At 38.9% G+C, this 25,707-nt stretch overlaps 1 protein-coding gene across 1 annotated transcript in view; it reads left to right on the top strand.

Annotated features, from left to right (window-relative positions):
- ITGA8 (integrin subunit alpha 8) overlaps positions 1 to 25,707 on the top strand; it is a 229,161-nt gene that overhangs the window by 156,730 nt on the left and 46,724 nt on the right. The window contains 3 exon segments of the mRNA XM_043969199.1: positions 1,664 to 1,769; positions 4,949 to 4,960; positions 4,962 to 5,111. Of these exon segments, the coding sequence (XP_043825134.1) occupies positions 1,664 to 1,769; positions 4,949 to 4,960; positions 4,962 to 5,111 (268 nt within the window).

Below are 25,707 nucleotides of genomic sequence, written 5' to 3'. Positions count from 1 at the left end.
TGGAAAACTGAGAAGGGGCCATTCCTCTAGTCTCATCCTACCATTTTCTATCTTCACCATGGGACACATGCACCTTTCCAGTTACCTTGGATGTTCTCTACTCAGCATTAGCTAGTGAAGCCCTTCTCTTAGTGCCTCATTTTGTTGTAAAAGTGATCTTGATTTCTTGAGGCCTTGGGAAGGCTTCTGAAGTGGACTCAGCAACAGGCTTTATGGTCTTCTATTTGAGAACCAGCCTAGCTAAGTGATGAGAAGTCCTTCCACCAGATGAGGCCCATAGCAACTCATTAAAGCATCTACTTATATGTTGAGGGGTTGTGATCTGGGTTAAGGGGGGAGAAATGACCCAGACAGTTGAAATCTCAGATGTTGGAGATTTTGAAACATGTGTACTTGAGATGTTGTGAATATGCAAACTTGCATACACACATATGTGTATATGTGTACTATATTGCCATCCTAAATACAACCACATATATTTAGGGGTGTATTTAAGATAGGAATAGGGATTCATGATTCATTGATAATAGGGAGTTCTGGATAAAGAAACTCTAACAATGCAGATTGGAACCTCTTCAGCTTATATAGCCTTAGAGACTTGGTCAGAACATTGAGAAGAGACTTCTTAGAGTTATATGGTGGCCACTGGGTGTCAAGAGTGGATCTTGAATCTGGATGTAGCTGACTTTGAGACCAACTTTCTGTCCACCATGCCATTTTGTAGTTATTGTTGTGTCATTTCAATTGTGTCTGACTCTCCATGATCCCATTCAGAGTTTTCTTGGCAAAGATACTATAGTGATTTGCCATTTCCTTCTCCAGCCCATTTTACTGAGGAGGAAACTGAGGCAAACAGGATTTCAGTGACTTGCCCAGTGTCACTGAGGTCAGATTTGAACTCAGAAAGATGAGTCTTTCTAATTCTAGTCCTGGTATTCTATCCACTCTATCTAGCTGCCTGAATGCTTTATCTCTCTTATTCATATGAATGAGCTACAAGAATGAATTGGTCAGACCTCCAGACCATATATTCTTTTTATTTTTTTTAAGTGAGGCAATTGGGGTTAAGTGACTTGCCCAGGGTCACACAGCTAGTAAGTGTTAAGTGTCTGAGGTCGGATTTGAACTCAGGTACTCCTGACTCCAGGGCTGGTGCTCTATTCACTGCACCATCTAGCTGCCCCCAGACCATATATTCTTGCTGCAGATTATTTTATATTATGACTATTTGTGTCTATGCCCTGTCCTATCCTCCTTTTGGGCTATAAGCACCATGAGGACAGGGACCGTAGCTTATCTAAATTTTTTTTATCTATCTCAGTTCCCAATGCAGATTTCTTCACAAGTAGGTATTTAATATGTTGACCAATCAATAAGCCTTTATTAAGTGCCTACTATGTGTCCAACACTGTGCTAAGTGCTGGAAATACTAAGAAAGGCAAAGGTTGGTGCCTGCTCTTGAGGAGCTCACAATCAAATGGATAATGTAATTTCCTTGAAAGAACTCTTGATCTGATCGATTTTTGTATAACTCATAGCTTGAATCAGTTCCCTGTATTTATTAAGTGCTTAGTGAAAGTTTGTTGAATGGATAGATGGATGGATGGATGGATGGATGATAGTGATAGTGTTCATTCAATCACGTGCAATGTTTACATTACAGAGTATCCCATCCACCACAGATTGTTCTGCCAATTCATAATTGGGAGCCTGCAGAAGAACCCCACAAAGAAGAAGAAGTTGGACCATTAGTGCAACATATTTATGAGGTAACTTAAACACTAATTTTTTCCTAGCAATATTATTGCCCTGAATTCTGTACTTTAAAAAAAAAAAGTCTGATGGAAGTTTAAAATGTCACTTATCTGAGTTCTGGGCTCTGTACTCACCCTGGACTAGTGCTTTCAAAATATTCTATTGCTAGGTGGCACATTGAATGGAGCACTGATATTGGAATCAAGAAGGACTCGTCTTCCTGAGTTCAAATCTAGTTTCAGACACTTACAAGCTATGTGACCCTGGCCAAGTCACTTAACCCTGTTTACCTCAGTTTCCTCATCAGTAAAATGGGCTGGAGAAGGAAATGATGTACCACTTCAGTATCTTGGCCAAGAGAACCCCAAATGGGGTCAAGAAGAGTTGGTCACAACTAAAAAAAATGACTGAACAACAAGAAGTTCCTAGTGTGGTTTTATGTCCTATAGATTAAAATAGTTACAGGTCAAATTTACCTGCTCACCTGTAGTAAAGACTGTTAACATGGCAGGCAAACTTTTTTGTGCTGGGGCTGGAAATATAGTAAGATAACTGGACTCTGGTTCATCTTATGTAACAATGAGGCATTTTTTTCCCCCCACATTTAAGACCACCAGTGAAGATTAATAGGACTATTAGCAGCCAAGTATCTTCAAAATGTTTGCAAACTATTCACAATTAGATTAAAACCATGGGTCTGTGAAGGTCGAATTTCCTAGCTGGAAAGAACCTTAGACATCAAAATTCCAACATGGTCATTTTAAAGGACAGGAAATTGCAGTGACTGTCATCTCCCATGCCTGGAATGCACTCCCTCTTTACCTCTGCTTCCCAAGAGTCCCTCTCTTCCTTCAAGTGCCACCTTCTACAAAGTCTTTCTTCATCTATCTCCCCAGCTACTAGGGCCATACTTCCTAGGGTTATTGTGATGATCAGATACATTAATAATTGCAAATCACTGCATGGCACATAGTAGGTGCTATGTAAATGTTAGTATTATCATTAGCTATTGTTATTGACTTGCAGTCGGCTTTGATGGAAAGAGACCCCATACTGAGCAAATCCTAGCTGTTTTACATATTCAAGTAAAATCAAGCAGAACACCTTGGTAATGAGGCTGATATCACAGAGGGGATTGATTGGTGCTTCAGGTGAGGATAGAATAGGCAATTTCTGAAATCACATCTCTAATATCTTGTGATTTTTATTCTATTCTCAGACCATTAAGAAATAAAGAAAAAAAATCTAATCTCAGAATTGAAGGTTTTTTATGTAGTAGCACCTAAAATTAAATGACTTCTTTGTTGAAACTGAGAATGCCCAAACTGAAACAAGACAAAGGTTTCATTTCTTTCAGTTTTTTTAATCATCTTTAACCATAACGCTGGAAAGGAGTAACTATTACCATTTATTTAAAGATTCTGAGACTCTTCTTCCTTGTAAAGAGGTCCCATGGTGCCTGTATTACTGATCTCTCCTGTCCCTTTCTCCTAGAATGTATAACCACTTATCTTTTCCAATACTCCCAAATTAAACCCTCATCTTCTACCTTCAAGTAAATGCTTGAAGGTAATGTTGACCAGATTTAACAATAAGTCTCATGAGAAGGATTGAGAAGAAGAAATCCAACTCTGCCCAATATCGAGGGAAATGTTCTACACATTGCCAAACTGCACGCTTTAAATCATATGTCCGTGGGGGCAGCTTAGGTGGCGCAGTGGGATAGAGCATCAGCCCTGGATTCAGCATGTACCTGATTTCAAATCATGGCCTCAGACACTTGGACACTTACTAGCTATGGTGACCCTGGGCCAAGTCACTTAACCCCCACTGCCTGCAAAAAAAAAAAGGAAAAAAAATCATATGTCCCTGTCCTATCATGATCAAAGGATCTCTTAAAGCTCTTCTGATAGAAGACCATTTGGACCAAGTTACTTGGTGAGAAGAGGATTTGTGAATAAATTTATGCAAATGTTCACCACAAGTGATTTCAGCCTGGGGGAGTACCTGAACTAGAATCCACCCCCATGCCCTACTTCAGCGCCAGTCACAAGAATCCAGCTTCCAAATAACCCGACTGGTCTGGGTATAAACCAAGAATTTCATTGTTCTCACCACCTCAACATCATCAGATGTTCAATGCCCACTTAATTGCTCAGGTTTTTTTTTGGTTTGGTTTGGTTTTTGTTTTTAGGGGCTACAGAGGGTTAAGTGACTTGCCCAGAGTCACACAGCTAGTAAGTGTCAAGGGTTTGAGGCTGGATTTGAACTCAGGTCTTCCTGAATCCAGGGCTGGTGCTTTATCCACTGCACCACCTAGCTGCCCCAAATAAGGTGCTCAGGTTATTTAAAAAAAAAAAAAACAACAAACACCAAATTCATGAAACATCATGGAATTTTTTATCATGTGGTTTAAATGGATTACCTATTTGCTTCTGCAAAAAGCAGGAATGTATTTTGGAATTGACCAGGAATGTTTAAGATCTGGGGGTGGGGGGGGAGATGAAAGTTTCTTGTTAATGTTGTGGTTGTTCTTATCAATGAACAACAAAACTGAGGGTCATGTAGTAAACATTCTTCATGAGTGCTTTTGTCAGTCACTGAAAGGAAAGGGACTTCATATTTTCCAAATGCACAACTCTTTATGAGATGTACATTTCGCATTTTTTCCCCTAGAGATTTAATGGATTAAAACAAAGGGAGCCCAGCTTTGAACAAGCCCTTTAAGTGAACTGTACGAGCCAGACTATCTCAGCATTTGATAGATGACCGTTCTTCCACGGGGTGAAGGAGAGTATGTCACATATGGTTGCAATTGAACAAGTCAGTAGGGCAGCAAAAAGCAGACAGCTCTAACTAGGAAAAGCAAGAACAGGGTTAAAAAATGATACCGTTCATGTCCCAAGGCCTATCTCTAAAATTGAAGTAATAAAGAACAATCAAGGTAAACACCAAATTTAGGACATGGCTAGAGCTCTGGTCGACAGTATTGAGAAAATCCCATGCATGGAGGTTTCGCTGATGTTATAACAAGCTCTTATAACACCCATCAGATCTGCACTGTCTATGGTTAGACTTGGCCCCATCTAAACTGTTTACATCATTTGTTTTCTTTAGGTCATATTCCAGCTGATTTTTTAAAGAATTAATTACATTTAAATCATGATAGTCACTGTAAGCATTTCTTTGGCAGCTGCACAACATCGGGACCCAGTACTATCAGCGAAACACTTCTGACCGTGGGGATGGGCCAGAACTCTGCAAGAGAAGAGTCTCTTCTATATATTTTTGATATTCAGACCCTTGGGCCACTGCAGTGTCGAACAAATCCTGCCATCAACTCACTGGGAATAAAGGTAGGAACCTAGTCCTCCTTGTGATGATTTCTTATAAGAAAGAGTAAATTCTGGCCAGGTGGTATGATGAGAGATTAGTGGTTAGAGAGCTGATCTTAGAGACAAGGCTATGTTGGTGTTGTGGAAGCCAAAAACAATGGAATAAATCATGGGAAGGCAAAAGCTTTTCCCCTAAAGACAACTCCCCAAACTTGCCTACTAGAGTCATAGACTGGTTTGGATCTGTGTCAATGAAAGGATTTCCAACCCACTGACCAACTGACACATCCTTCTTCATCTTCATATATGGAAAAAGCCAAGTGATGAAAAGAAGCTGACTGGCTTCAACGACAACAAATCCATTATTGTTACAACAAAATGTCTACATTCTTCAAGAAAATCAGGCCAAAGCAAACAGGATTCTCTACCCTTTTCTCATGCTTTCAATAGGGGTTGGACATGTCATTCTCCAAGGTCCCTTCCACAACTTAGGATTCTATGATTCTTCGATTCTCCTGATATCTTTCCTAGACTATTAAAATATATCCCATTTATCTGGCTGTATGTAATGCTCCATTGTCTGTACACCCACAAGCCAAAATAAGACATATCCAAATCTGTCGTCTGGAAGGATCAGTGTGGAATGCTTGTTGTGAAATGCATTTGACAAAGTGCTTAGTTCATTGCTTGGAGAGGAGGAATGATGGACTCCTACCGCCAGCTCCAAGTGCTACTGGTGACATGAGATAATCCCCCAAAGGCTGTCTCCATGTCATAGAAGCCAAGGGATTAGTGTTTCCATGTCTCCACCCCAGGGATAACATTATGGAGAAGCCACAAGAGGGAGTGTTTGTAGTGAAAGGAGAACCAAATTTGGACACAGAAAACACCTGGGTTTGAATCTTGCCTTATTAGCTGTGTACAGGACGCTGGCTCTGAGCCTCAGTTTCCTTAGGGATAATCCCATTTGCCTGACTCAATCTCATAGTTGTTGGGTAAAAGGCACTCTGTGAGCCCGTAAGAGAGCACTATAGAAAATTGTACATTTTTTGTTGCCATGGTTGACAGTGACAGTTTCCTCCACCAAAAACTTGTTTTTTAAGTCAAATTTCAGTGCTTGTCCTGGCTTCCAGAGGGAAGGGAAGAATTCAGTGCAAGAGACTTGAGAAAGTCATGCTTATGCAAGAGAAGAGTCTTACTAATTATGGGTATTATCTTTTTAAGAAGAAAAATAGAATAAACATTCCTGGTGGGGAAAAAAAGGGATATATGCTTCCTAGTAGCTAGGGGGACACAGAGCCTCTGTTTGAGAGGGAACACCCATGGCAGGGCTTGTGAAAGTACTGGCTTCACAGTCTGGAGATCCAGGTTTGCCACCTTCTCAATGGGATGGGCACCATGTCATTACTGTCCTTATAAAAGAGGTTTTGATTTTTCCAGCTCAGCCTGGCCTGGGTTTCTATTTTAGAAAGAACAGAAAGCATCAAGACAAAAAGAGGGGTTCAGTGTTAAGGGTGCTAGTGGTTAAGGGGCTCCTCCTCTGAGGAGAGATAATAAAATAGGCACATTTGTGGTCCACTTATTATTAAAAGTGCTTCTTCTCTTGAAATGGAAAAATCTCCATCTCATCATCCTTGACCCTCCTCCCAAAGCACTTTAGCTTCTTCTGGGACAATGGCTTACTATAAACAGGCCCTCTTTCAATGCCAATTGTGTCACTTTTTTCTTAGTGATTGACCTCTTAAAGGATCCTCATTTCAGGTCTGGGGTTTTCAGAATACTTGGTCAGAGAGTCCAAGAAGAAGGCTTCTCACACCATACTTAGCTTTGTGTTTTGGCTGACACATTTGCGTAGGTGTTGTGGATTCAACACATACCTCATTGGCCTTGACATCTGTACTTGTTGCTGTTTAGATGATGCTTCAGCATTGTTGGGGTGGGATCTGAGGTTAACTGGCTTCTTATCAAACCTGTTTCTTTCATTTGGCATCATAAGTGGATGCTTGGCCCCTGGTATCTTGGTGCCACTTTAGGACCAAGCCTGCATTGCCTGTCCTTTGCTTTAGATTCTAAAGAGCCAAAATTACCACCAAACCTCCTCCATGTATACATTGGACATTGGACCTCAGAATAATCTCACTATGACTTGAGATATCAATTAACATTTTAATTCTTTTCAACAAATACTTATTAATTCCCTGCACTGTGCCTGGCCCTGGGAATAAAGGTGAAAACAGTCTCTATCATAAAGGAAATCACAGGCTATTAGGGAAAGATAAAACCTATACCAGTGATTGTGGTATAGGATAAACAGTGATGAGTGTATAGGAGAGGAATGAGAGAGCAAATAGGGAGATAAGATCACTTCACAGAATCATAGACACAGAAACAGAATTCCAGAGCCAGAAAGAATCCCAGTGTCTAACAGTACAACTTCTAATTGAATGAGAATCTCCTCTACAACATACAAATCCAGTATCTAAGCAGTCTTAGCTTAAAAGTTGCAGAGACATTTTCTGGGTAATTGGTCATTTTTCAATAATGCTAGTATTTTAATAAAAGGTCAGTAGCACTCTCGAATGCCAAAGACAGTAATGGTGGTGGACTCACAGCTCATATGCTGAGGGGGGGGCGGTGTTCATAATGAGGGGCTGTGTATATATTCTAATGAATTTTTATTATGTCATTTACTTCTAAGTTATCCCCAGCCTTGGGAAATCTAAACAAAGAATTATGGGGGGGGCAGCTAGGGGGCACAGTGTATAGAGCACTAGCTCTGAAGTTTTGAGGACTTGAGTTCAAATCTCACCTCAGATGCTTATTAGTTGTGTGACCCTGGGCAAGTCACTTAAACCCAGTGGTCTTAAACATCAGGGGCCATCTCCAGTAATTCTGATATATATGTTGCCACTGAACCCAGATAGATGGCTCTAGAGGAGAAAGTGAGATTGGTGACCTTGCATAGCCTTTTGTCACTTAAATCCAATTCAGTGCAAGTCATGACATCACCTTCATGTTACACGGTTAACCTAAAACATAGAATACAGCAAGGGGACTGGTGTGAAATGAGACTGAAAAGATGGTAGAAAGGTAGGGTGACAATTGGGAAGTGGGGAGAGGGGGCTGTGTATGTTAAATACTAGAATAAAGTGTTTTCATATTACCTCTCAGACAGGTAGGGGATTGGAGGGTGGGTGACCTACAGAAAAGCTTAAAGCACAGGAATGGTGTTATCAGACAGGAACACTAGGAATATCAGTTGGGAGGGAAGGTTAGAGTGGAAAGGGAAGAAACCAGAGGCAAGGGCACTGTTTTATTGTTTGTTTGTTTTGTTTTATACTTCAATCTGTATTCAGATACCATCAGTTCTTTCTTGATTGTTTATAAGACTAATTGTCGTTCACTCATTTTTCAGTCAAATCCAACTCGTCTTGATACCATTTGGGGTTTTCTTGGCAAGGATATTGGATAGTAGCCAAAGATACTTGCCATTTGTTTCTCCAGCTCATTTTACAGATGAGGAAAGTGAAGCAAGCAGGCTTAAGTGACTTTCTAGTTAGTGTCTGAGGCCACATTTGAACTTAAAGAGATGGGTCTTTCTAACTTCAGTGCTGGAATTCTATTCACTTTATCACCTAGATGCCCTTAGGAGACTAGTGCAATACTTTAAATAAGAGGTATTAAATAAGAGGTATTTATGGCCATAAATTAGACCAGTAATAGTGTGAGTAGAAAGAAAAGAAAAGATATGAGAGATATTGTAGAGATAGAATTCACAGGAGTTGGTAACTAAATGGATAAGATTTTAGGGATAGAGGGAAGAGCTGTTATCCCTTTTTACAAAGAAACTAAGGTTCTGAAAGGATAAGTGACCTGTGCACTATCATTGGTAGTGTCTGAGGTAGGATTTGAACTCAGATTTCCCTGATTCCAAGTCTAATGCTACTCTTCCTAGCCGCCATATTTGTACAGTTTTTTTAAGGAACATGCAGAGTTGTGGGTCAAAGAAATGGTCATATAGATAAAGCATAGCAACCCACCCTCAATGGGCCATCTATACAGACTGTATGAACTGGGGCAAAAGAGTTCCCTTTGTCAGGTGTGGTGGCCATGCCTTTAATCTCAGCCAATAGAGGAGGCTGAGCCTGGCAAATCTCCAGAGTGCTGAGGTGAAGTTGGGCTAAAGGAAGGTGTCCACACATCAATATGGTGCTGAATTGAATTTCTTTAAGCACCAATATGGTAAAACCCGGCAGGGGGGTGGAGCGGAGGGCCCCTAGTCAGTCTAAATAATGGCCTAAATTGGGAAAAGAGCCGGTCACACAGCTCCTGTACCAATAGCAGGAATGAGTGAGTACCACCTATATTTCCAGCCCAGGTGAAATAGGGAGACCAATTCTCTTAAAAAGGCAAAAGAGCAAGAGGAGGAGGATGAATAGAAGGAGAAGAGGCTTCTCTTATTTGTATTTCAGTCTCTATTGATGGAATGGCTGAGTAATTCAATAGGAAAAATTTATATGAAATTTTCATTTTACCCAGCAGTTTTCTTACAACAAACTCTGTGAAGTAGTCAGTGTAAGTATTATTACCCCCATTTTACAGAGGGTAAACAGACTCAGAGAGGTTAAATGACTTGGACATAATTATACAGCTACAAAGTGTCAGAATTGGGATTCAAACCCAGTCTCTTGACTTTGAAACCAATGTTCCAGAAACATATACTTCACATACTACAGATTACTATTTTAAGGGGAAGCTAGGTGGCACAGTGGATAAAGCCCTGGCCCTGGATTCAGGAGGACCTGAGTTCAAATCCAGCCTCAGACACTTGACATGTACTTGCTGTGTGACCTTGGGCAAGTCACTTAACCCCCATTGTCCTGCCCCCCCCCCCAAATTACTATTTTAAATAACTACCTCCTATCTAATCAACTGGAGTAGAAAGCTAATTAAAGAGATCAAGCCTAGAACATATTAGGTTTCAGGAAGGGGGAAGAAAGATAATGTGTGATTAATTGGTGGACATTTGGCAGAGTGAGAAGAGTATTGGCTTTGGAGTCAGAGGACCTTAACAAAGATCCGAACCTTGACTCTACTACCTTGGGCAAATCATCGAAGCAATGGAAATCTGTTTCCTAATCTGTAAAATGAGGATGCTGGGCCAGATGGTCTCTGAGGTCCCTGCCAGCTATGACAGTGATTCTATGGATTGGGCCTTATGGCTTGTCCAGCTATGGAAGCTTATTTATTTATTTATTTTTTTAGTGAGGCAATTGGGGTTAAGTGACTTGCCCAGGGTCACACAGCTAGTAAGTGTTAAGTATCTGAGGCCGGATTTGAACTCAGGTACTCCTGACTCCAGGGCTGGTGCTCTGTCCACTGCGCCACCTAGCTGCCCCTATGGAAGCTTAAAACTGCACTAAGACTTGAGTTTTCAATAACTTAAAAGTAGTACGCTAAGACTTTTGGAATAATGAAATTATTATATCATTACTATTATATTGTAATATTGTTATATTATTACATTATAACCCTGAATAATAAAAAACACCACATTTCCTTAGAAACTTTAGATTTGGTACGAGGAAAAACCATCCAACAGAACCATGCTTGGATGGAATGTATTCTCTAGGACATAGTTTCTCCCTGTTTGAAGATCGGGTCTCCATAAAAAGGTTAGGCTACCTCTTATTTGCCATGGCACAGAAGGGACCCTTTTTATAGATATGGATTAAGCTGGGCACTTTCCAAAACTGAGATTCTGTGGTGATGTGTGAAATAACCACATGGGGCACATTGTATAAAAATATCACCTTCTTTCTTTAATATTCCAGTCCATCTGAATGAATTTGTCATGCTTTTGCGGTAGCTGCATGAAATGCCAAGTCCATTGTGACAGGAATAGGAAATTCCATGTATGGATGCCTTATGGAAAGAGTTGTGTTGGTCTCCAAAGTCTCACGAAAATCACAAAAGGCTTTGTCATCATCTGTAGCATAATCACTTCTAATCAAAGCAATCCTAGAGTCAGAAATTTCAAACTGAATGGAGAGGCAGCTAGGTGGGGCAGTGGATAGAGCACGGGCCCTGGAGTCAGGAGGACCTGAGTTCAAATTCGGCCTCAGACACTTAACACTTACCAGCTGTGTGACCCTGGGCAAGTCACTTAACCCCAATTGCCTCACAAAAAAAACCAAAACACAAACAAACAAACAAACAAAAAAACGAATGGAGCCTGAGATATCAACTAGCCCAGTCTCTCATTATCCATCTGGGAAAACAGATCTAGAGAGGAGAAATGATCATCCAAACCTTAGACAAGTAATAGATAGTAGAGGCAGATTTTAATTTGGACCTTGTGACTCAAGATATAGTGTTGTGTGTGGTGGTTTTCTTTTTCCACTACAGATTATTTTTAGGAATTTTTACCCTTTATTGAATTCTGTAAAAAGAGAAAGAAGCCTAAATAGGACAGCCATTGTTTGACCTAGAAAAATACAACACAACACAAGTGAGTCATTTTTAAACATAAGATTACAATTAAATCCCTTTTACTTATACAACAGGATGTTGGATCTAGCCTCTCTCCTGGATGCAAACATGTGAAATGTGAACATTTGTATATATGAATATTAGACATTGGTAGAATTTGTCCTTTCCCGAGTGCTTACACGTGCACTCATGCACGCACATGTACACTCACACACACCTTTAGCTACTGACCGTTTTACCATCCACTGTAATCAAGCTGTCCCCAGCTGGCAGCACCACCTGGTGTTTGGCACAGAACTAGCTGGTCCCACATCCCTGCCAGTCATCATTTATTTATTTACCTGGTGAGGGATGGTTATACGCAGGCTCGCCAGTAGCTTTCTTTTCATTCCTCACAGCACAGTTAATACCTCAGATTTCTAAAAAAAAAAAATTAAATACCTCAGAGTTCTCTTTGTTATTTACACACACATCACAGAAACCTTCCCTACCCACCCCTTTCTTATACCATCTCTCTTCCAACTTTTGCCTTGTTCCTTCAAGAAGTTTCCCTCTTTCTTTCCATCTCCCTCTCCCCTCCCTCCCTCTTTGCTCTCTCTTCCTTCCTCCCTCCCTCTCTCCTCCTTTTCTTTCCCCCTCCTTCTCAAAGGGGAGTTAACAATGAGGAGAAAAGAGAAAACTGTATACTTCCCTAAAAGCATTTGATGAAGGATAATAGCTCAAGGAAACCAACCTCCAAAATCTCTGAAAAGCCCTCACATGTTTCTCATAGTTCTCATAAACTCTTTGCTTTTCTCTAATTTAACTTGCTTTTCTCAAGAATCAATTTTTTAAATACATTTTTATAGACAAATCCTTACACAACCTTATTGTTTTCTGTTTTATTTAATTATTGGTATTAAAAGAGAATTGTTTCCTATGATTTTTCTGTTGCAAATGTATGACATTTTAACTCCATTGTGGATTAAATAGGTTTATGTGGGTTAGTCTGGAAAGCATTCATAAAAACCATGATTTATACTATTATTTCTAAGGAAAATTCTCTGAGCTCCAAATAACTGATTTAGAAACAAACATTTTCAAGTTGGAAACTGTCTACATTCTGTCTGTTATTGTCATATTTATCTAAGGAACAGAATCAAGCCAGATCAGGACAAAGGTCCAGTTGCTGACTTTGTCCTGGAAGGATAGTTTGGCTAATGTACTAACTGACCCCATTGTCACTAAAGCATAGAAATACTTTTTCAATTGCTTCTGTCAGCCACATATCCTTGGCCACTCCCAAGTGCCTTTACCACAGACATTTGTGTGACTCTATTTAATATACCTAAATATGTTCTCTCCCAACAGAATGTAAGCTGCTTGAGGGCAGGGCCTGTTTCATTTTGTCTTTGTATTCCTCAGCATCTAGCTCAGTGCTTGGTAATTGATAGTAATTGATAGATTATCATCTTCCACACAATGATTCCAATCGCTGATTAGAGAGACAGTGAGTAAAAAAAAAAAAAGCAACACCAGTGTCAGTATGTTCATTTGCTCAGTGAAGGAGCATGATTAGCAAATATACATACAGTTAAAATGTGACAAGAAAGGCCATGGAACTTTTGCCCAATGGCCAGTATGACAATTATTTTTTGTAGACTGGAAATGGAAACTCCCTTCTTTACTAGGTCTCTTGGGAATTTGTTCAGCCTCTTTTATGGTTGTAGTACAATCCTCTGAGACAATGAGAAGGGAGAAAAGAAATGGCTAGATGTTGGCCGACGAAGTAACAGTAGCAACAAATAAAGGGATTGATGACTGTTATGGGGAAATAGGTGGAGGTATGGGATAGGGTTTTGGGATGTGTGTTTGGGGTTCTTAGGAATTCCTCTTTAAAGAATTACATCCTCTTGCACACAAATCCAATACAATAAGATCATAGTTTATTTAGGGGCTGGGGAAAGGAAACCAAGAGAGAAATCCTTGAACTCCTTCTCATGGTGAGAAGGCATAGCACAGAGGCATGGCTCTCAGATACCTAACTCCTCGAGCAGGAGATAGGCTGGTACTTTTATAGAGGACTGATGGGGATGGTCATCTGACTGGAAAGTTCCCTTATTGAGGGAGGACCATCCCCCCACTGGTGGTGGCTGAGGGAGTTGGATGAACGGTAGCTGCAGATCTCTCAAACCATCTCTCTGCTCCTCATGCCACAAAGGCCATAGCCACATCTTATCTCCCCAGGGGTGGGAGAGATTGGAATGAAGGGTGGTGGTCCCAGAGCTAGCTCAGTAGTGGATCTGGTGCCACTTATCTTTTTAGGTGTGTCTCTCCTTTGGTTTAGTTTCTCAAGGAGAAGTTTCTTTGATGTACCCTGGAAAACTTCTGGGGTAGTAGGCCCATAACAATGATGCTACTTCAGGTTTACCCTACTCCTGTTTTCATGGTTGTCTCTCACAGAATCTCCTGTTTCACTGCTATTTTAGCTTTTCTTTCCTTCCTTTTATCAGGCTTCTGGTTTTGTTTGGTTGGGTTTTGTCTTCTAAATCTAGCAGAATGAGCAAATTTCCTTACAAATGGAGTTGAGGCCAAGGATAAAGGACTTGATGAGAGGAGGTCTTCATATTCTATTGTCTTAGATTGATAAATGCTCCATTGTCTACAACATTAAGGCCAATTTATTAAATCTAATTAGCTCCAGCACCTTCTTGGCATAAAATTTTAGAATTGAATCAACTGTATCTCAAAATAGGCTAAATTTGGTATGTGTTTTTTAAGAAAATAGAACCTTCTCCAACTACCGTTTTTTATCATTTGGGTTGTCCTTAGTCTTGGTTTTCAAGAGTCAGCCAAATGTGTTGAGAAGTTCAAATAAGAAGATGTTAGAAAAATATAGTTCTATTAGGAAACAGAACATAGATAATAATGGATAAAGAGTTTGGAAAGAGGGATACTAAACAGCCAAGAATGAGATGCAGGATAGAAAAAGGATATGGAATGTGACACTTTGTAAACAAGAGAAGACAAATGGTGGACCAGAATTTAACCCTTGTTGTGATCACAAAATCAAATTCCTCTCCCAAACATTCCAGAGAAAAACATCCTGAGTTAAAATTCTCTGTAAGTGACTCAACTAAGAAAAAGGAAACAGGGAAATAAATAACTTGGCCTGTGACAGATTCATGAAAGAAGACCCTTTTAAGCAAGAACCCCAGTGGAGCACTAATTAAAAATACACTTGTAGGGGCAGCTAGGTGGCGCAGTGGATAGAGCACCGGCCCTGGAGTCAGGAGTACCTGAGTTCAAATCCGGCCTCAGACACTTAACACTTACTAGCTGTGTGACCCTGGGCAAGTCACTTAACCCCAATTGCCTCACTTAAAAAAACAAAACAAAACAAAATACACTTGTAGATTTAGAGCTGGAAGGGAACTTAGAGACCATAGTCTACCCCCCTCATTTTTCATATGAGGAAACTGAGGCACAGAGCAGTTAAGTGACTTGCCCAGGAGCTGGTAAATGTGTTGAGGTTGGATTTGAACCTAAGTCTTCCTATCTCTAAGTCTAGCTCCTTTTCTGCCATTTCATGCTGCCTCGCAATTAATTACATAGTACAAATATGGAAGGCAAAGGCACAAATACACATAGTCCCTGTTGAGAAGCAGATTTTTCTTGAAAATTTATTTCAGTACTTTATTGAATTTGTGATTTCATTGACATGCACACTTTGGCACTCTCACTAATTGCAATAAAAGTCAAATCAGTTCAATTCTGACGTTTCATAAGAACTTATCGTATGTGAGGCATCATTAAAAGGTAGAGGTGCAAAGACAGAAAGTTCCTGCCCTCAAGGAATTTATATGGGGGGGGGAAGCAGGGTACAACCTGTATATTAATAATTACAAAGTAATTTGAGGAGGAGTACAGTTACTGAAAGCTAGGTGAATCAGGAGGAGCCTATTCCATGCAGAGCTTCTCATGCTGTCTGATTCATATCCATCTCTTCCAGTAAATCCTTCATATCAGATATTAGCAAATATGTACTTCCTTAGATTTTGTGATATTTCATGGATACCAGTTTAGTACATGGCCTTTCCATAGGTTATACCTAGTTCACTCCATTACTACTTCACTTCCTTTAATAATCATGCATGGCCTAAATGACTATTCGTGTTGCATTTTTTGCAGATAATTGCTCGTAACATGCTGTAGCTTACTTATACTCATGATGCATCATTTCATTACCCTTTTGTTCACTGGCAGTTTTGATTCATCTGAGATCATTGAATTCCATAATTTATAGCCATATGGAATCACTGAGATAATACTGGTATTTTAAAAGATGAATTTTTATAATAAGAAATATCTTGAGATTCTTGACAGTGCTACACATTTTCCCAAATGAGATCTAGTCTTCTCTTCTCCTCTTCAATTCTTGGCTAACCTCATTGTTCATCAGTACTGGCTATCCAAGATGTGACTATTGATGGGCAACTTCAATAGGCTGCCCACACAGTGGCATGTCACAATCTGGACAATAGGAATTTTTCATCTATCTGATTTTGCTTGTGTGGATTGCCAGTTTGATCCCTTTGGAATGATTGGATCTCATATTATGGGACTTCATGCAATCAGCACAATGGCATTTATAAGAAAGAGAATCCAGAGACCCTCTCCATCTAGAAAGAACCTTGCAACAGAGCGTGTTTAATGACCCTAGTGACCACCAAAGGCCTCCTCTGATGTCTCATTGTGGCATGGAATTGATCTTGAGTTCTTTAAGGCTATATCAGAAGAGCGCACCTTTTGGCTGTTTCTACCAATCCAGAAAAGCTTTAAGTACAAAATCAGTGATAGACTGCATCTGCTGTTCAAGGGCCAGCCTAGCTGACTTTCCTGCAGAAGGCTGGACACTAGAAGATGAATTCCTTGGCCATGAAGACTAGTGAAATGGATTATAAAGCACAAACTGGCCCTCTTCATTGGCAGCCCTAATTTTGCTCCTGCAGAAATGGTGGCTGCAGAAATGGTGGCTTGGCAGTGGAAGAGACCATCTATAACCTATTACTACACTAATATAACCACATCTGTATTGAATATTGAATAGATGTGTGTATGTGTTCAAGAAGCCAGAAGCTATAAAAAATTGACAGCCAAATGGAAGAATAGATTACAGATTTTCCTTAGAAAGATGATTAAAGAAAGGAGTTTGTAGCATCACAGGCAATTGATCTAGAGCTAGAAGGGACCTGAGAGGCCCTCTAGTACAGCTCCTTTATTTTACAGCTGAGTAAACTGAAGCCAAAGGTAACACTGGCAGAATTGGCTTTTTTCCTTGTCCCTAAAACAAAAACAAAAACAAACAAACAAACAAAAATCAGTACGATGGTAAATAAACACAGCACTGTGAAGAAATTGTTGTTTATATAGTCACATCTGTTATGAGCATTTGAAGAAGCAAAAAATTCTATGAAGTACTTGATGGGATCTTCCAAACCAAGTCATCATATACTTGGATGATATACTCATAAACTCAAGAGTCATTGAAGTCAGTTGTTTCATTTGTGTCCTACTTTTCATGATCCCATTTTGGGTTCACTTGCAAAGATACTAGAGTGGTTTGCCATTTCCTTCTCCAGCTTATTTTTACAGATGAGAAAACTAAGGGAAACAAGATCAAGTGACTTGCCCAGGGTCACACAGCTAGAAAGTGTATGAGGTCAGGTTTCAACTCAGGAAGGTGAGTCTTTCTGACTTCAGTCCCAGCACTCTATCCACTGTGCCAGTTAGCTGCCCTGATATTTGATTACTTTAATGTAAAATGGGCATGAATCATGGCAGTAAAATATATCTTAAAATATGTTTTGGGCTTAAGAAAGGAAAGACCCTCAAACCATGTATCATGGACACTCCCTGGAATAAGATGGCTAGCTTATTTTGCATGTAAAAGTTACCAAAACAAACTTTTGTCAAAAAAGTAATTGAGCATATCCTAAGAAGAAATCAATGGCTACCAACCTCGACATCATTTCAGTCAGCTGTCTGTGTATAATTAGATGATCATCTACTTAAAACCAAGGTCAGAATCAAGATCAAAAAGCAAGAAAGGATAAGAATAAGAAAACCTTCTGTGCAACTAATATATATGACTAATTCTTTCCTTGTTAAATAAACTCTTTACTCAGAAAATTGCAAAGTGATTGTAAAAAAATAAAGGCATTGATTATGATTATCAACATTGAAGTTTAACCAGTAAAAAATAACCACCACAATAAGAGACCAAAAGAACCCAGAAACCACCTTGGCTATCAAACACTTGCTCTCGGTGCCAAAATAAAACATTGTTGTCAGAAATAAACATCAGTTTAAAGTGCAAGCTCATTAGCCAAGTGTTACAGAAGATGCTAGGTAATTACAACCAGCATTGTTTCACGTAATTGTGAAAAGCAGTAAAAGCAAAAATAGACCTGAAGAAGAAAGTTTGGCATGAACCTCAACTAAGTCGCATCATCTCAAGAACAATATATGAATGAAAATAGAAAAAGAACAATAGATAGATATGGAATAGAGCAAATTATTGACATTTCTACAGTGGTTTATTATCTTCATAGATGATTATGGAATTCAGTTTAATTCAATAAATATGTTTTAAGCACCTACTCTGTGCAAGATCCAAGGGAAACTAAACTATCTCTGCCCTCAAGGGGCATATGTTATATTGTAGGAAAGCAGAAATGAGATGCCACAACGTGTATATAAGTATAATGCAAGGTAATTTGAGAAGAGAAAAAATAGTAGCAACTCGAGGGAGGGGTACAGGGGACAGGTCTGGGAGAACTTTAAGAAGAAGGAGAGGGGCAGCTAGGTGGCGCAGTGGATAAAGTACTGGTCCTGGATTCAGGAGGACCTGAATTCAAATCCAGCCTCAAACACTTGACACTTACTAGCTGTGTGACCCTGGCAAGTCACTTAACCCTCATTGCCCCATAAAAAAGAAGAAGGAGAAACCTGAGCTGACCCTCGAAAGGAAGACAAGAATTCTGGGATTTGGCAACTTTAAGATAAAGGCATAAGAGGCTGTCTTTGTAAACATACAGTGGCAAGAAATGGAGTGTTGTGACCAAATCACTATCGACCCAAACGCCTACTCTCTTTATAAAATCATTATGAGAGTGGCCCATGAATGTATTACAGGCACCCTTGCTGAAAATAGTAAAAAGTAGTAAGCTTTCTCAGCTGATTTTCCACAGCAGAACACCGCTTCGCACTCTCACAACTATCTGAAAGGCACAGAAAACACATGATCTCACTCTGTTCATTGTTAGTTGATCAACCCAACCAAAAATAATAAAGAAACATTTGACTTCATAGGACAATATGTAGCCTTAAAACTTCACTCAAAGACTCTCTCCTTTGTGTTAATATGATACATGATCCCTTGGTATTTGCAAGCCTAACAATAACCTCATCTAATAGTCCTCTATCAATATTTATTAATTTCTAGCTAATGGCTTTCAAAAATCTGTAGGAAGGCTTTGAAGGTGTTAGCAAATTTGGTACTAATTTGACTCATGCTTGTGAGTATCATTTCCCCTCTGATAGCTGTTTTTAGTGGGGCGGGGGGGGGGGGGGCGCTCCCTACAATCCAAGTGAAAAGAATGTAACATCTATCTCTGGCAAATATTGCCCAAAGAAATAGATTCACTTTAAAAACACACAAGAGATGAAAGAGTGGCCATTTAAATTTTTTTCATCCAGATGCCTAATATAAATTAAATCCATTCTGGTTCATTTTTTGACCATGTGGATTTGTGATTTATTTATTTTTTAATTTTTTTTAGTGAGGCAATTGGGGTTAAGTGACTTGCCCAGGGTCACACAGCTAGTAAATGTTAAGTGTCTGAGGTCGGATTTGAACTCAGGTACTCCTGACTCCAGGGCCGGTGCTCTATCCACTGCGCCATCTAGCTGCCCCCTGTGATTTATTTTTAATATATTAACAGCCTTGACTGAAAGTTCATTTATGGATTGTTTAATTTGCTTTTCTAAATTTGGGTTATTTAGAGTCACTATTTCTTATAATGTTAATCTGATTATGTTATACTTTTATATATTCATCTATTTCATTGAAATTGTCAGTTTGATTGGACTAGAATTTGGCAAAATTGTTTATAATAATTTCCTTATTTTCCCTTTGTAACTTTTGATGCTAAAGATTTTATTTTCCCCCTACTATGCAGTACTCTCCAATACTCAAATGGATCTGTCCCATCTATACCTGTCTATCCTATGTGACTCTTGTACATGTCTTCCCAAAAGTATATCACTGAGGGTCCACTCAATACTAGAAGATTTTCTCAGTTTTCCCTGATATGTAGAAGGTAGGAAGAGAACACTCCAGCCATCTACCTGTTATCCCTTGCTCTAGCCATATGACTAACCCATCTCTTTGTGTCATACAACTCCCTGCTGACATCCTTTACTCCTCTAGAATTCCTCATTGGTTATATGTTACGGCTTATTTTTACTTACCCTGTGCCTTTCTGTTGCCATGTGTGTAATCCACGTCTTTGTTCTTCAAGGACAGTGGTGTTTTATATTTCCCTAACTTAACAGCAACACTATTAAAATGCTAGTGTCATTGACCATTGCTTTCATGGGAAGTTTGCAGTCAGTTAAAAAAAGATTTGTCATTTCAAAAAAACAAGTCCCTTTTCAACTCTAAGCATATTTTGTTGTCCATCTAAACTGCCTATCCCAGATATACAGTGGACAAATTCTATTAGGGTATCCATTCAAATGTATGTTGAAATCTGGGCAAAACACATTCTTCATCTACTTGGTATTTCCTGTATGGATAAACCCATCAGGCTCTTTTGAGTGATTGTAGACTTCTTCCCAGGAAGCTCTCGACACAATGCAATCTGAAAACAGGAACATCTGAAGGATTTCACCATCTACAGAGTGTTATTATCAGAGAGTTACCTAATAAGGTTTGTTGTTGTGTGGTTATCAACGTCTTCAAAAGGAATCCTGGTTGATCTTGGTATATGAATGGGAAACACCTTGTTTTAAAAGTGCCTATAAGGCAGCTTTTTGCTTCGAAAATATGCTGTAGTCCCACTACAATGTTCACATTCCCTTTTGCATGACCTTTTTTTCCCACTTTGAACTTAATGAACACCAAAAAGAAAACATGTATGCATATAAAGTAGAACAGAAAAAGAGAATTACATGTAAAGCTATGAATCTCTTATGAACATCTTTCTTTAAATATGCACGTAATAAATTCAACATGTTACTCTGAAAATTGTCCTGCTTGTCTGTGTTTCCTTCTCTTCTGTGCATTTAAAAAATATTCTTAGGGGGCAGCTAGATAGCGCAGTGGTTAAAGCACCGGCCTTGGATTCAGGAGTACCTGAGTTCAAATCCGGCCTCAGACACTTGACACTTACTAGCTGTGTGACCCTGGGCAAGTCACTTAACCCCCATTGCCCTGCAAAAAAAAACAAAAAACAAAAAACAAAACAAAACAAAAAAAAATATTCTTAGAGGGCAGCTAGGTGGCGCAGTAGATAAAGCACCAGCCCTGGAATTAGAAGGACCTGAGTTCAAATCCGACCTCAGACACTTGACACTAGCTCTGTGACCCTGGGCAAGTCACTTAACCTTCATTGCCCTGCCCCCCCCCATATATATATATTTTTTTCTTATTTTTTGTAATCCTGTATGAACCCCCCCTCCAAAAAAAAAAACAAGTTCTTATAACAAATAAGCATTGTTAAGTGAAACAAATCCACATATTTGTCATGTGTGGCCATGTATGTCTCATTATACAACTTGTGTCTCTCACTTCACTGTCAGGAGGTAGGTAGCATCTGTTATCAATGGTCCTCTGGAATCCTGGTTGTACATTTCATTGTCCATAGTTCTTAAGCCCTTTCAAGTAACTTTTCTTTATTTTTCCTTCTTTGAAAAGAGACATCAACACTCAATCTTTCATATAGCTTTGTTGGGAGAGTGATAGGCACTTTTAAATATTTTCTGTTTATGGTGACAATTATTGCTTTCTAGAGAATGAACAATTCTCCCTCTATGCTATCTATGAGAGAAAACAATCTTCTTTTCAATAATTCTCAGGAACTCAGCAGCGATGTGACAAAGGCTCTTTTATTTCCTTCTCCTGAGGAGGCACCCTAGTGTGCAGCTAGTGGGTGCAAAGAAAGGGGACTCGCAGGCCGTGTTTTAAATCCTAGTCCCTAACGTGAACGTACCCTCCCCTTTTTCATCATTGGTCTGATTACTCAGGGGTTACAATCTACATGCAAAAACTAGCTAATCAGAACATGGTATTCCCATCCCTCTTCCTTATATGGGCATAACTCAGGAGTGGACCTTATTCTTCCTTTATGGACAGAACTCAGGAGCGGACCTTATTGAGACCAGGGCTCCTTGAACCATATGATTTTGTTAGCCAGACACGGAGGAGGGGACCTGAGAGACCTTTCTCCTAAAAATAGGTCAGGAGGAATATGACTGACTGTTATATCATCATTGAGAGGAGACAACTACCCATTTTCTCACACTATCCTTTATCAGTACCTTAATAAATCATGCAAACAAACCATCATATTCCTGCTCTGTTTCCTAGTATTCATATTCTTTCTTAAATATAGTCTCTAATAGAAAGTATTCTGACATAGGATCTTATTGTCCTTCCATTATAGATATCTTACTTGATCCAGTTCTAAGAACTGTGTTTTCATCGCAACTACAGACAAGATTTTAAGAATAAGATACAGTCATGTGACAGTGGTCCTGTTGCTTTGCCTCTTTCTTGGTGGGTAGGAGGGGAGTTTTCATGTTTCCTATTTCTGATTATACTTCAGCAAAGAAAAAAATTCTAAATTGTAGATTTTTTTTTAAGTTAGGAAAACATTTAAATATTGAGACTTCTATTCTGTGGAAATCCTTAGTAGGTTGAACTGGCTTCTTCAGCTATCATTAAAAAGAAATTTCAGGGGGGAAATTTTTCTTTTTTTATCATTCTAAGCATTTCTTCCTTTAAAAAAGAAAATTATATGGTAACCTGAACCCTCTGAACCTTTTCCCACATTGACTTAATTACAGATGAAGGGATGCAGGAGAATCTCAGCCTCTCTGGTATGCACTAGTAATACCTAAAATACAAAAAATAAAAATTAAATGCATGTGGAAGATGATGAGCATTATTTTTCATTGTGTTTCCAATGCTTTTGATCATATTCTACAATATCTTGGAAAGAATTCTTCAAAAGTTGCATTTCCAAGTACACTGGATCTTCTTACACCTGAATGTGTTGAAGAAAATTGAAAACTGCTTTTGGTAACCAAATTTGGTCATTCACAGATGACTAATTAATTCCTTCCTACTGTAGAGAGGAGCATTTTTCATTTCTACTCTGAAAATTTGTCTTTCATTTCAAATTGCCAGATTCTCTCCCACTGACCAAGCTAAACTCTGTCTTTACTGAGGTTGGCCAGGTCATTAGTGCTGTGAGGTCAGGTTTATTTAAGAGTCTTCCATTTCTCTGCTAATGATTTCAGACTGGAAAATTGTAGCAGGTGAAAACTAAGTATAGTGTTTCATTTTGGGAAAAAAAATCTAGTGATTAATCTTAAGAATAAGAATTCTTAAGCTAGGATCCATGAACATGTCTTTTTCTTAATTTCATAACCATGTTTCAATATAATTGGTTTCCTTTGTAATCTTATGTTTTTTCTTATACATTTAAAAGCATTCCTCTGAGCACAGGACCATGGATTTTAGTAGATGGCCAAAAAAAACCATGACCCAAAAATGGTTAAGAACTTCTGATGTAGAAAGTAGTCTGCAAATAATAAGCACATTTCTTTAACAAGTTCTTCAAAGCTAATGTTGCTTACTTTGAAGTAATTTCTCATATTAATTATAACTGGCATTTGTATAACAACATTTTGCAGAGTACTTTATATATGTTATCCACCCTGGGAGGTAGATGCTATTATTATCTCCATTTTACGGATAAGAAAACTGAGGGAGACAGAAGTTTTACCCAGGGTCACATAGCTAGAAAATACTTGAGGCCAGATTGAACTCATGTTTTCCTGACAACAGACTCTTGTGCTCCACCCACTATATCGCTCTAACTTTCTCTGGTAAGGGCACATGATGAAATTAGATTATAAGGCACTTGAGGTCAAGGACCATATCATGCACCTCTTTTTCCATATAAATATTTTATTATTTTCCAGTTACATTTAGAGATAGTTTTCTTCTTTGGCTTCCATAAGATTTCTAGTTTTAAATTTTCTCTCTCTCCCTCCCTCCTCTCCTCCCCCTGCCCAAGACAGCAAGTAATCTGATATAGGGTATATATGTACAATCACATTACACATATTTCTGCATTAGTCATGTTATGAGAGAAGAATCAGAACAAAAAGGAAAAACCTCAAAAACAACAACAACAACAACAAAAAACAATAGAAATAATATGGTTCGATCTGCATCCAGATTCAAGAGTTCTTTTTTTTCTGGATTTGGAGAGCTTTTTCCATCCTGAGTCCTTTGGAACTATCTTGGACCATTGTATTGCTGAGAAGAATCAAATCTATCACAGTTGATCAACACACAACATTGTTGATACTGTGTAGAATGTTCTCCTGGTTCTGCTCATCTCACTAATCATCGGTTCATGCAAGTCCTTCTAGGTTTCTCTGAAATCCACCTGCTCATCGTTTCTTACAGCACAATAGTATTCCATTACATTCATATACCACAACTTGTTCAGCCCATTCCCCAATTGATAGGCAACCCCTCAATTTCTAATTCCGTTGACACCACATAAAGAGCACTATAAATAATTTTGCACATGGGTGGGTCCTTTTCCCTTTTTATTGATTTCTTTGGAAAAAGACCCAAAAGTGGTATTGCTGGGTCAAAGGGTATGCACAGCTTTATAGACCTTTGGGCATAATTCCAAATTGCTCTCCAGAATTGTTGGATCAGTTCACAGCTCTACCACCAATACATTAGTGTTCCAATTTTTCCACAGCTTCTCCAACATTTATTATTTTCCTTTTTTGTCATATTAGCCAATCTGATAGGTGTCATGTGTATAGAGCATTTTTTCATATGGCAGTAAATAGTTTTGATTTCTTCATCAGAAAACTGCCTGTTCATATCCTTTGGACCATTTCTTAATTGGGGAATGACTTGGATTCTTATAAATTTGATTTAGTTCTTGATATATTTAAGGAATGAGGCCTTTATCAGAAGTACTGGCTATAAAAATTGTTTTCCAGTTTTCTGTCTCCCTTCTAATTTTGGATTCATTGCTTCTGTTTGTACAAAAACTTTTAATATAATGTAATCAAATCATCTATTTTCATTTCATAATATTCCTCTATCTCTTGTTTGGTCAAAAACTGTTCTCCTTTCCAAAGATCTGATAGGTACACTATTCCTTTCTCTCCTAATTTACCTACAGTATCACCTTTTATGTCTAAATCATGTATCCATTTTGACCTTATTTTAGTATAAGGTGTAAGATGTTGGTCTATGCCTAATTTCTGCCATACTCTCTTCCAGTTTTCCCAGCAGTTTTTGTCAAATACTCAGTTCCTATCCCAGAAGCTGAAGTCTTTGGGTTTATCAAACAGTACATGCACCTCTTTTCTATAAGCACAATGTTTAACAATACAAAAATAGGCACTCAATAAATCATTAGTCTGAAGCTGAGAAGGATTTCAGAAGCTAATTACTTAACCAGCTTCCCCAGTGTTTGTTGGCAACTGTCAAGGCATATCCAAAACAAAGGCTATCATCATTGCCAAAAGTAACAGCTAAGCCTCCAAGATTTTTCTTTTCTTAAGCAAAAAAAAGGTACAATTACACCTGTAAGAAAATACTTATTAATTAACTTGATATAGAAAAAGCTCTCAGATCTTGCTTTGTGTCTACTCAGCATTGATCTCAATGAGCATCACCCAAGGACTGAAAAACTAACCTCCTCTTTGGGCCTCGCTTTGGAAATGAGAATGGCTCCTAAGCTGTAACTGCCTCCCACAGGAATTGTCTGCTATGTTTCTAGGGATACCGTATTGCCCTGAGTTTTACTTAGGG

The sequence above is a fragment of the Dromiciops gliroides genome, chromosome 5 (genome assembly GCF_019393635.1).
Source record: "Dromiciops gliroides isolate mDroGli1 chromosome 5, mDroGli1.pri, whole genome shotgun sequence".
NCBI classification, from domain to species: domain Eukaryota; kingdom Metazoa; phylum Chordata; class Mammalia; order Microbiotheria; family Microbiotheriidae; genus Dromiciops; species Dromiciops gliroides.
This window is presented reverse-complemented; position numbering and strand designations above follow the sequence as displayed.